Genomic DNA, 13,291 nt, shown 5'->3' with positions numbered 1-13,291 from the left:
GGACATGTGCAATCACTCAAGGAAGAACATCAGTTCTACAGCATTCTTTCACCAACTATAAGGTCTATCACATTACTGACATGTAGATCCATAACCGAACCAATGATTTTACACGCATTAGTAGACATTGGGTCTATATTTGGCAACAACATATAATATTTGTTAGCATGCTGTGTTGTGCATGTGTGGCTTTCAGAAATTACTCTCTCAGGAACATTTTAGGAAAGCTGAAAGAACTCATAACGAAGTGGATAATCTGCTCCTCTTTTATCTCTGGTTTGCAGTGTCAGACCACAGACACAACATGAAAAGAGCTTTCTGTACATATCCTGTTTGGCACCCTGCTGCCTCAACTTGGTTTTGATGGAGTTAACTCGAGACAAATGCAAATATGGACGGGATGCTAGTAATGATCTCTAACATATGCAGACACTTCAGTAGCCTCTGTTCAACATAGGATGTGTTTGCAGAACTTCAGGTGCACAGTGGTCTTCTTTGCTACTGAATGAAGTAAGGATGTGGTCTTAAATCCACAAAGTATGTGGCTGGGATGGCTCCAGGAGCTGCACATAATGATACAAAATTCTATATGCTTTCTAACCAGACTCAAGAAGACACTGGCCTGTACATTACCCCTGATGTGTGTTATTTTATGGGCACTTGATCAAAGCACAAAGCTGGTGAACTGTGATGCTGTTGCTATCAACCAGATGATATTGCCTGTCATGCTGCTGGAGTGGGGGAAAAAAACTAAGGTGCATCAAAATAAAAAAGTAGATTAAGTGGCACTATCATAAGGGTACAGAATATAACAGATGCTGCAGAGTAACTGAAAATCAGTGACACTGTGAGAAAATCATAACATGCCAGCCACCTTAAGTCAGTTTGTTTAATTTTTTAAAACTGATTTTATAATTTTTTTAAAACATGGAATTGACGATAAAAATACATTCTGGCTGTGATTTTCAAAGCGATCTAAGGGACTTAGATGTCCAAGTTCCACTAAAACTGATGAGGATTGGATATCCAATTGTGATAATTGGGCCTGCAAATTTACCCTTATTGTCAGCTCAGCTGTAAAAAGTGAGTGTAAATTCATGAGATGTCATAATAACCTATAACAACAAAGGTTGACGGGAAAAGGTACGAAAGGGAGGCAAACACTAAATTAAACAAAAAGGCCTAGTGATATTACTCAAGCACCGTGTTAAGATAATTTTTGATAAAAAAGAGAAGTATGGAACCTGAAATCAGTGAACCAAAATTGGTGTGTTGGAAACTAGGCCTAACTGGTTGACAAGATAGTTGGGGGACGGGCTAATCTGCCAATCACTGTTTGTCGGTCCTTAAAGAAAGAGACTTTTGGGAGAATAATTGGCTAGTAGAGCAAGCTTCACCATCATGGCTGCCACCCACACCACCTCCTGGGACCCTGGGCCTTTGTCATGCTAATCCTGAGAGATGTCCTGACCAGACTGGGCTAGAGAAAGGAACCCAGATGATCTGACCACCTCTATGGGCTCCAGCTGAGTCTCAAACACCACCTAGGATGAAATGGGATCAGACTTTAACAACAACAACAGCAGCAACAATAACAGTTTCAGCACATCTCAACTAACTTATTCTTTCTGTAAAAAGGTTAGTTAGTATTATCTTTGATACCATCTAAAAGGCTGTCAGATAAGTGGGTTTTTCCTTCTAAAAACTCTCTCCAGCTAAAGTGAAAGGGAACAAGGGATATTGTTAAAATGAAAGCCTTATTTAATACTTTGCATTTCAAATGTGTTAAGTGTTTTCCCTTCTTTTCTGAATCTTCAATAAAAGATTAAAAGGGTTTTAATGGTGTGTTTGCCAAGGTTCAAAGCAGGCTGAGCTACCTGTATACCAAGTCCCAGAACCTTGTTTAAGACTGTTTAATGCTGAACAGTGTCTGGGTTATACTAACACCTTCGGACCATTTATTCCATCTAAATTAATACAGCAGGCCAAATCTCCTAAGGAGATTTGAAAATAAAAAAGTGTTTCCATTCCTTCTATACAAGTTGCACATGAAATGGCTAAACATTTCACAGGAAATTCCCTTTTTTTTTTTTTGCCACTTTTGTGCAACACTATTCAAAAGTTTCCAGGAGCAGATGATCTTTGAATAGATGTTTTCAGTTTCAAAGTGTTTGACAGGTATAAGTGGTACAGTTCACAACTCCCTAAAGTGCAAATCCATGAGGTGGCATTTAGACCTCAAAACAGGACAAGGATCACCTGCTCTGATACAGGGAACGAAAGAAGTGGCTTGAGGAAAAAAAAAAAAAAAGGCCAAAACACCAGAGTCCAACATCCATGTGCTTGCTTCAGGCAACAGTTATTCTCCATGACATATGGTTTAGAAAGCATGTGTGGTAGAGGCGATAATATAAATATAAAATCAGAATGATAGAAGATTAGGGTTGGAAAGGACCTCAGGAGGTCATCTAATCCAACCCCCTGCTCAAAGCAGGACCAACCTGCTAATAATATATTACAGATAATATAGATCGATTTCTGGATGTACAAAATAAAATTAACATGACCCCTCTTTCTTGCATTCTGTTCTAGTGTATTCAAGTGCACAGTAAAAGCCTCTCTTCAATAGCCTTATGTTCTCATAGGATGTCCCTCAAATAGATTCCTGATAGAAGCTCCTACGAAGCTGTTAACCATTTTTCAGTTAAAAACAAAAAAGAAAAGAGGAAAGGAACCCATTTATCTATTTGTAATTACCGCCACTAAAATAAACAGAAAGTACTATATCCCCATTTAAAAAATCTAATGAAAAGCACACTGCAACAGCCTCTTTAAAATATTGGGATTCAGCAGTCAGCTGCAGGAGGCTGTCAACAAGGACAATGGAAAATTGAGGCAAAACATTTTATTTGAAGCTGTTCTGCTTTGGATTTTCTTTGTGGGGAATGGAGGTAGAAATTATTCGTCGTCCCAATGTTATTTTGGTTTTTTTGTGTCTTGTTAAGACAAAGTCATTGGGAGGTAGGATTCTGTATGTGAAGTCAGATTCTGCTCTCAGTTACACCGATGCAACCCCAGTGACTTGAGCAGGATTGCATGAGTGTAGATGAGAACAGAATTTAGTTTTCCAAAACGAAACACTCAAAAGCCCAAAATGCTGAAGTTAAGGTTGTGTACATTAGGATGCACAAGACTTCCCACCATGACAGTGAATGTGGAATTGGGCAGGAAAGGGAACTCCATGTTGGGGTATATCCTCTGGGTTGGTCAAAAAGGCATACATGATGAAACAAGCAGCTTTGTTCCGCCTTGTTCCAGGAAGCAGCTAGGGTAGAAATCCTCCTATACTGGTCAAGATAATGGCTTGATTATAGATTACCACTGGTTCAGGTTCAGCTTGACTGCATGAGGGAGTGGGGTCATATTAGAGGGCTGAATGGGAAGGATGGAAATCAACATGTACTATTAAGACCAAATATCTGGGATAACCAGACAGATCATTGTGCTGGACTTATATTTCCTCATCTGACTGGAAAAAAGTAGGGTTGAATGTTTCAGCCACATAGGACATAGTACAAGTAGCAGGACCTGAATAGTGAAATACTTCTGGATTGAATAATGAAATAGTATTTAGCATTTATATACTGATTTATATTATCAAATGGGCTGAATGGCCATTAAATAACATTCTCAGAAGAAAGGAGGACAGTAGGTTTGATCCTGTTGCAAGTCTTCGTGACCTAAGATCTCAGTCACAGTTGGCAAACTGCAAGAAGTGGGGATTTGTAGATTTAATCATCAGATTTTCCTGATAAAGGATTAATCCTAGGGAAGGAGGATGAGTCCTTCAGTTGTTGGCTTGTGACAGTTGCTATACCCAGATTGATCTGCAGGGCTACAGCCATATAATAGCTGTTTGATGGTGAAAACAGGTAATTGCTACAATGCCATAATTAGGGCTTTAGTTTTCTGAGTTTATTAATTTCATTTTTCAGAACTTGTTTTTAGCAATTTTTGAGTTTTATGTAGATGACCAATAATTAGTGGCGTGGTGGGCTTTCTTTTTGTATATACTGTAATGAGTAATCTCTTTGTAGTGTTCTTTAGCATGCTTTAATGTAGTACTGTTTCAGATAGCACTATGTTAAAGTGCACCAGGGAATCTTTACTGCACACTCTCTATACTGACTAATTAATGCACAACACATTAATGCACTTTTCACACCCCTGTAGTCAGCATTACTGCTTTGTGTAAATAAACCCTTAGATACAAGTGACCATTTCTAGTGTTTATTGAAAAAACACCCATTTCTTTCTTTCTTTTATTTATTTTATCAATGTTTATCAGTTAAAACTAAAAAACAGAAGCCCTAGCCATAACTCATGCCATAGGCATTAGATAGGAAAGACAGCCTCTTTGGGGATCTGGGAGGGGGAGAGGATGTGCACTGTATAGTCTGGGGCACAAAAGTGGCTGATTTTGCAGATGTGTAATGACTTTTGGATACAGAAACAGACGTACAAAGACACACACACACACTCTGACCCATTAACCATCAAAGGAGTGAGGTTTTGGAACAGCATTCCAATAGGAATAGCAGGGGCAAGAAACCTAACTGGTTTTAAAATGGAACTTGTTACATTTATGAATGGGATTATATGGCAGGGTTGCCTACAATAGCAGGGGACTGGATTCAACGACCCAGAAGATCCTTTCCAGGCCTATGCTCAAAAGTGGGGGTTCTAATCCTATGCTGTGGTGCTAAATCTCAGTCCCAGCCATTGTCTCCTCTCCTCACTCTCAGCTCCCAGTTCCCTGTACTAAGATTGGGAGCTGAGGGTAAGGAATAGGGGACATGGAAGAAGGCAGTATTGACAACCCCAAGTGTTCCAAAATCATTAGACATACAAAAATTGTGATGCTGGCTTCAAAATAATAAGATTGTAAAAGAAAAATAAATTACACTGTTCAATGATATGCCTTCTCATTTGTAAGCCTGCAGGGTGAAAACACCTGGCTGCAATTTACATATGATCACTTATCCTTTCTTCTTTAATTATCCCCTTTGGAAAATTTAGGATAGTAACAGATACATATTTACCTAATGGAAGGACTGTGAGAAGTTAATGTTTGTAGAGCACTATATATCTACTAAAATTAATCAAAATGCACACTAAAGTGTAGCTCGTAGCCTCTACCTCCTAGGTTATCTGGACAAGCATTTTTTTAAAGCAGCTTGCATGTCCAATTTTGAAAATAGCTTACTTTTGGGGGCATGTAAATTTGTTTTCATAATTCAATCAAACCCCTGAACAAATTTTACTGCCCAGCCACTTTTGAAACCTTAGGGTCATTAAAGACCCACTTGGTCTTTAATCACTAAGATACAGGAAGGTGTGGTGTCACTTTTAGCTGTCTGTTTCCTAGCTTTATGTGTTTTTTACTTTGTGCACACTAATTAGGTAGACTAACACCTCAGTGATGGTTTGGAAATGTTGACCTGGAGTGCTGCATTTATAGGCTGAGGGGTTAAAATAAAACTGCTAAATCCTGGATATTGCTGAATGGGGGTCATCTCAATCAATATTTACTAGAAAGTAGAAGAATACCAGCAAGTGAATGTTTCAAACTACATGAAGAAGAGGAAAAGATTGTGTGCATCTAAATCTACATTACTTATGAAAGGGCCATTTGAGAAAAAAAAATTTCAGATCTTACTGTTGAAAGCAGCATAGTTTTGTGGACTAAGCATTGGATTAAGAGCTAGGAACGTCTGTGTTTTTATCCCAGTTCTGAGAATGAACTGCTGTGCAGGCTTGGGTCTGTAGCTTCTTAATTTTGAGGGAATAGTTTATATTATAGCATTGTGGACAGTGTTTTCCACATATGATGCAACATAAAAATACATAATTAAGTGACAAAAATAGAAAAAGCAACTTAAATTTATAACACTTCTACAGAAAAAGTACTGTACATCCTTACATACTTACATTTGCATTCAGTTTGCTAGATAAGTGATAATTAGTACCAATAGTTCCTGCTTTATGCTGGAGAGAGAAATATATAGAATACAGATTTTAAGAAATACCAGAGTACCTGATACAAAAAGTCTTGCACTGTTGCTTTGTCTTGTTTCTCCAGTGTATCTGTGCCGTGTGATACATCGGTAATTATACAATCCATCTTCATTCTGTACATCTACAATATACAAGGCTCCCGTGGATGTGATGAGAAATCTAGATCCTGAAAGACAAAAGAGTTTACAGTGGTCAAAACGCCTACAGATTTTTATTATTATTTTGTCTTTCTGAGGTGAAAAGTTTGAAGTTTTCTTCATCAGAATCTAAGATAATGAAGTTGTTAATCTTATATTTTACTAAGCATCCATTTATGAATGCCTATCACAAAATTAATTCAGGTGGATTTCCTATAAAAGTACAAGAACACATATTAAAAGTATGACATATGAGTATCAAAGAAAGATATCATTAATTCATAATCACATTTATTACAACACCAAATACCAGAGAAGTGTTTTAAATAAAATATAAGAGGGAATCGACTAATATGGAATTTGAGCCAGCTACTTTAAATGTCAAAGAGTATTATTTTACACTAGCAATTTACCTGATGAATGATATACATCGGAATAATTATCTAGGAGGATATACATAATAAGACAATATTAAACCAAACTGGTCTTATTGCCTAGAAGTACCAGAAAACAATCAGAAAATTTCAAATATGATTGTGAAGAAAAGGGAAACCAATGAGGTTTGAGAAAACTTGCAAAAAAAAAAAAAAAAAAAAAGAAAGCTTTTACACCAAGATCTGGAAACCTCTCCAGAGAGGGAAACATATCTGGAAAAAAGACTGGGACCCTGGACTGAGAAGGGCCTGCCACTAGATTGTTTCAAGTGTGACCTCAGAACAGAAAACAAAGACAGCAAAGCTAACCTCAGGTGACTTGAAGGGACATAGCAGTGGGAGACTTCTGGGCTTTGAGTCTAGATTAAGAGCTCAAATAAACTAGATCAAGAAAAGGGAAATGCTTTCAAGTTCAAATAACCAAAGATTATTAAAAAGGAAAAGGAAAAAGCAATAATCTTAAATTTTTAGAAGCATCAAAGTCTAATTTCAAGAAGAAAATAAGCCCAGAAGAGTGGTTGCTCTTTAAAAAGGGACAGGCCCAAATTGTTCTGCTCCATCATTTGATCCATAGTACCTTAAAATTGTCAAAATGTGGTGGAAAGTCTTCTCCAATTAATTTTTAAAATATTATATTACATACACACACTTGCATTTGGCATACGTTTATGGAGGAGATGGTATGCTGAGGTTGCCTACAACGGCACATGGCCCATCCACAACTGCTATTAGCAAATGACTCCAATGGCCAGAGATGGGACACTAGATGGGAAGGTCTCTGAGTTACTACCGAGAATTCATTCCCAGATATCTGGTGGGTCTTGTCCACATGTTCAGGGTCTAACTTGTCACCATATTTTGGATCAGGAAGGAATTTTTCCCCAGGTCAGATTGGCAGAGATCCGGGGGTTTTTTTGCCTTCCACTTCTGCATGGGGCATTTGCTGATTTGAAGTAGAGAAAGTGGTGGGTTCTCTGTAACTTGAAGTCCCTAAATCAAGATTTGAGGACTTCAGTAACTTCAGTCAGAGGATATGGGCCTCCTACGAGAGTGGATGGGTGAGGTTCTGTGGCCTGCAATCTTCAAGGGGTCAGACTAGATAATCATGATGGTCCCTTCTGGCCTTAAAGTCTATGAGTCTACAAATACTATATGTATATATGTATTTACATTTCTTTTTAATCCATTCTTCTTTAACCAAGAATGTGAAAAAGCTACTGTGTATACATGTCTTTATAATTTTTGTTTATGTATTTATTTGCTGTGCTAACAGAATGAGGAAGACAGCCAATAAAGGGAACACAGAATAATGAACAAGCCCAGTTCTCTCTGTTGTGTTGGTCTCATTGATGATGCTAATAACAATCACTGGAAATAAATAAGGTGGAGCAAAGTTGTCATGGGAGATGAAGGGGATGGTTGTATTGATGCGGGGAACACTGTCAAATAAAAATGAACAAAATTTAAAATGAAAATTGGTCTTGTAGGTAAGGTACTGGAGATCGGACTTCAATTCCTATCTCTATCACTGATTTCCCATATGAGCATGGACTTATCACTTAATCTATCTGTTCCTCAATTCCCCTTCTGTAAAATGGTGAGGATATTCTCTTTCTCCCACTTTTTTTCTATCTTGTCTATTTAGATCATAAGCTTTTGGGGACAGGGACTATATCTTACTTTGCATATGTACAGCACCTAGCACAATGGCACCCTGTTTTCACTTGGTGCCTCCAGACATTGCGGAAAAACAAACAAACAAATATATAAATAAACTTTTAGGGAAAGGATAATTTTACCAAGTTTTTTAATTATTATAATAAGTAGAAATTAAGAGATACAGGAAAAAAGAAAATATTAAATTGTTTTTGCAGTAACATTTTCTATCACTTAATATCTAGCATTGTCATTAGAATGCAGTGCATGTTTTTGCACTCATAAGAACGGCCATACCGGGTCAGACCAATGGTTCATCTAGCCCAGTGTCCTGTCTTCTGACAGTGGCCAATGCCAGGTGCTTCAGTGGGAATGACTAGAACAGGTAATCATCAAGTGATCCACCCTGACGGCCATTCCCATCCTCTTGCAAACAGCAACCCTGCCTATCCTGGCTAATAGCCATTGATGGACCTATCCTACAGGAACTTATCTAGTTCTTGCTTGAACCCCATTATAGTCTTGGCCTTCACAACACTCTCTGGGAAGGAGTTCCATAGGTTGACTGTACATTGTGTGAAAAAATACTTCCTTTTGTTCGCAATTATTGTGATTGAATAACAGTACATTAATCACAAATCAAGGATATACATAGTAATAAGTAGCATTCAATAACTTTGTTTTTAAAATAAAAAATGTACAGAAGTGAATTATCGTATGCTTACTAAATACAAATTGATTTTTTATAACATATGGTGGTTAAATCTGATTAAACGTGCCCATTATAGCTGTTGTCAGTGACTACTGGTATAGTTAAAAGCTGTCAAACTGTTCAATTACAAACCCATATTCATTAAAGGCTAAGAGTGAAATCCTGACCCCACCAAAGTCGATGGCAAAACTCCCATTAACTTCAGTGGGGCCAGGATTTCACCCTCCTGAGTCCTAAGGATCTGAAGAGTGCAGAGTCATACTTAGGTCCTCTGCAATTACAGTTAATTTCATCCTTAGCCCCTGATCCAGCCAAGCTCCTAAGTATGTGCTTCACATAAGAACAGCCATACTGGGTCAGACCAATGGTCCATCTAGCCCAGTATCTTGTCTTCCGACAGTGGCCAATGCTAGGTGTTTCAGAGGGAATGAACAGAACAGACAATCATCAAGTGATTCATCCCTTCACCCATTCCCAGCTTCTGACAAACAGAAGCTGGGGACACTTCAGAGCATGGTTTTCATCTCAGCCTATCCTGGCTTATAGCCATTGATGGACCTATCCTCCGGGAACTTATCTAGTTCTTTTATTAACTCTGGTATAGTCTTGGCCTTCACAACATCCTCTGGCAAAGAGTTCCACAGGTTGATTGTGCGTTGTGTGTAGCAATACTTTCTTTTGTTCATTTTAAACCTGCTGGCTATTAATTTCATAGATTGACTCCTAGTTCTTGTGTTATGACAAGGAGCAAATAAACTATCTTATTTACTTTCTCCACACCAGTCATGATTTTATACACCTCTATAATATCCCTCCTTACTCGTCTCTTTTCCAAGCTGCAAAGTCCCAGTTTTATTAACCTCTCCTCATATGGAAGCTTTTCCATACCCCTAATCATTTTTGTTGCCCTTTTCTGTACTTTTTCCAACTCCAATATATATTTTTAAAGATGGGACAACCAGATCTGCACACAATATTCAAGATGTAGTCGTACCATGGATTTATAAAGAGGCAATCCAATATTTTCTGAATTAATCTGTCTCTCTTTCTTAATGATTCCCACCATTCTGCTAGCTTTTTTGACTGCTGCTGTGCATTGAGTGGCTGTTTTCAGCAATCTATCCACCATGACTCCAAGATCTCTTTTAACAGCTAATTTAGACTCCATCATTTTATATGTAGAGTTGGGATTATATTTTCCAATATGTATTACTTTGCATTTATCTATATTGAATTTCATCTGCCATTTTGTTGCCCAATCATCCACCAACCTCCCTCTGAAGACCCATCTGGAATTTTAGCCCTACCGATGATTGCATTTATTAAAAGTAAGAGATAAACAGTTTATAGCAACACTAAGAGCACTCTTGTTCTCCTGGTGTTTGATAATTATTATGATGAGAACATTTGTACATGCATACTGTTAAATATATCTGACTTCCCAAATTATGGTGAAAAATATACAGGGATGACAACAGTTATAAACCAATATTCAATAACATGGATGTGAGAAACACTTCTTTTTAACCAGACATGGGTTTGCATACAGATTTATCTGTGGTTAACAATATGAAGGGCAGCTACACACAAATAGGTCAAGGTACAAGCACTTCTAAGAATCAATGAATCAAAATAAAATGCTATTTGTGGGGAGAACAATTACCTGGGCATCCCATTTAAGCAGTGATCTAAAAGAAATTAAAAAAGAATTTGTAGAAATTGATTTAAAAACACATCACAAGACTGACCTACGGAACAAGGCATAGAGGGTTAGAACAACCTTAGACAACCTCTTTTTTTCTCACGATAGGTGCTGAATGATAAAATAACCTCAGATATGACACTGGCTTGGCCTTATTCTGCTTCCTTTGAAGTCAATGCAATATTTGCCAATTATTTCAGTGGAAGCAGAGTTAGGCCAAACTTTGAATCTATTATTTTTCCTCATCTTTGCAAAAGAGCTTAAATTATTATACTGAGCTGCTGTTAAAAACTCCTGTTGAAACACAAATATACAGGATATTGAGCTCCTGCTCACTTTGGATCAAATGCAGAGCTCAGTGCCCAACCTGAGGATTTCTGCTAGACATGGGACAGATGTTGTGAGGAGAGCTAGGGAAAAGGCTTTTCAGCCATGGTATATCTGTGGAGGCCCTCTGGGAGTATGTTTATCTTTATATGGTGCTGTTCCTTTTTTTTTTTTTTTCCTTCTATCCAAGGACCAGATCTATTTCATATTGTCTTGAAAATTTTAATTACTGAAATGCACAGAGTTTGTGTTTCAGCCCAGATTAATTTGAAACAAAACACGCTTCTTAGCATAGTGGAAAGCAGACACCATCTCCTGGGAGATAATATTTCAAAGCAGTACAATTATGGTTGAAATATACAGCTTAAAGTTCACAAGGGAAAAAATCAGTATTTGTATTTTTAAATATTGCAATATCTTTAATTACAATGTTTGGAGAAAACGGTATACCCGATCTAACAATGCATAACTAACCCAGTAAGAATGATCAATGCCACTTCTTTGACTTCAGTGGTTATTAGTGTTACTACGAACTCTTTCCAGAAGTAATGCTTAACCAGACAGAGATTCGTTGACTGTGCGAGTTACTCTTCATGCAGCGGTTGAACAATTGTACTGGAAAACCTTGCAATTGGTGAAAACACAGAAATTGGAGATTGAAAGTATATATTGGATCATCTAGGGCATTCATTAGCCAGTATACACTTGCTCTCTACATTACATATTCTAATTATTTGTACAGTCTATTTTAAATGGCTCCTGTGATGGGGCTTCTACCACTTCTTTGGAAGGCTGTTCCCTGGTGTTTCACTGGCATCCAGTGAAAATTTTATGTTGCTTAGTTTCACCACATTACTCTTTGTTTTCCCCCTTTGCACGTGCTAAGTAAGCCTTCCTTTTCCAGGGCATTTACAACCTATGCTCTCTCAGACACAACTATGCAATCCACTCTCCTCTGTCCTTTACTCAACATTTGCAACCTAATTTCTGTGCAGTCTTTTTCATATGTTTCATATGTTTTACCTTGAAAAATTCCTACATCAGTGCTAAAAAAAAAAAAGGGAGGTTTTCAAGCAGTCATGCCAAAAACACAGCCCACAGTTCAGAGCCATAACTTCTGAGGTATCCATCCAACATGTCTGTAGAATCTAGACTTTTATTTTTTTAAAGTTGATATTCCCTATGTTTGCAAAGAACTCTTCATGATGTGAACCAAGAAACCAATGCACAGATGTCTTCCTGTGACTGCAGGCAGCCTGACGGGATCACTCCAAGAGATATGAGCTGCCCTCATTAATCTCAGTTGGGGCTAACTCTTAAGCCTAATGATCACTTGAAGAGAATGGTTTTCAAGTAATTTAAGTGAACAGTTATGGACTTAATTAGCTCATTTACCCAACCATGTATGAAAATAATGTGCAAATGGCCAAACAAATGTCCTAAAAGTGTCCTGTATCATTGTCTCCCATTCTGATTGACTCTGATTGCAATAGCATCTTTACTAAGTATGGCCCCAGTCCTACAAAGATTTAAGCCATTGTGGGATTACTCATGAGTAAAGTTATACACATGCTTAAGTCTTTGCATAAACCTGGGTTTAAAAGTTGAATTCCCACAGGATCTCCCACCTAATGCATATTATTCCTATCAATATAGGAACAGGAATCTTATGTAGAGACTTACGTATATTGCCTGTTGTTGGTCTAAGGGACAAATATGCATAGATATGTAAGCCACTCCCATGCTGTGTAATGTTCCTCTGCCTGTTGTTGGTGGAGCCTTCTTCCCCTTACTGCAGCCTACAAAAATTATCACATGCTCCTACGTAAACATGCCAGTCAAATTTGGTCTTATTTTTTAAAAAGCCTGTCTGAAAGCTACAGAAACTTCACATCATGTCTTTGCACTGCTAGGAATTTGTAAATTATCATTATCTGAGTAATATATTAAGCACAATTATTTTTAAATAAGGAGTTATTAATGTACATGTAATCATCTTCTAGTCTTAGCCCCATGTATATGGGGTTGCCTCTTTGAATATACATGTAGTATTAGCAATATTTAAATGGTGTCATAGTAAAATATTAGAAAGAGAGTTGTGAAATAAAACCTTTACTTATTACATTATCTAGGAATTTTTGCCTTATCCTTTTTAAAGATAACTAAAAATAAAGAGCTATTGCCACATGCCAGATGTTATCACATAGTATACATTTCTCACCAACACATACTGTGTATAATTACA

At 37.5% G+C, this 13,291-nt stretch overlaps 1 protein-coding gene across 1 annotated transcript in view; it reads right to left on the bottom strand.

The window, feature by feature from the left end:
* LOC137151031 (cell adhesion molecule DSCAM) overlaps positions 1-13,291 on the bottom strand; it is a 323,665-nt gene that overhangs the window by 54,469 nt on the left and 255,905 nt on the right. The window contains exons 3-4 of the mRNA XM_067545225.1: positions 11,963-11,969; positions 6,098-6,237 (exon numbers count right to left, since the gene is read on the bottom strand). Of these exons, the coding sequence (XP_067401326.1) occupies positions 6,098-6,237; positions 11,963-11,969 (147 nt within the window). The remainder of the gene's footprint in view (positions 1-6,097; positions 6,238-11,962; positions 11,970-13,291) is intronic.

This window comes from Emydura macquarii, unplaced genomic scaffold (genome assembly GCF_026122565.2).
Source record: "Emydura macquarii macquarii isolate MOO-44397 ecotype Brisbane River unplaced genomic scaffold, CSIRO-AGI_Emac_v2 contig_1043, whole genome shotgun sequence".
Taxonomy (NCBI): domain Eukaryota; kingdom Metazoa; phylum Chordata; order Testudines; family Chelidae; genus Emydura; species Emydura macquarii.
This window is presented reverse-complemented; position numbering and strand designations above follow the sequence as displayed.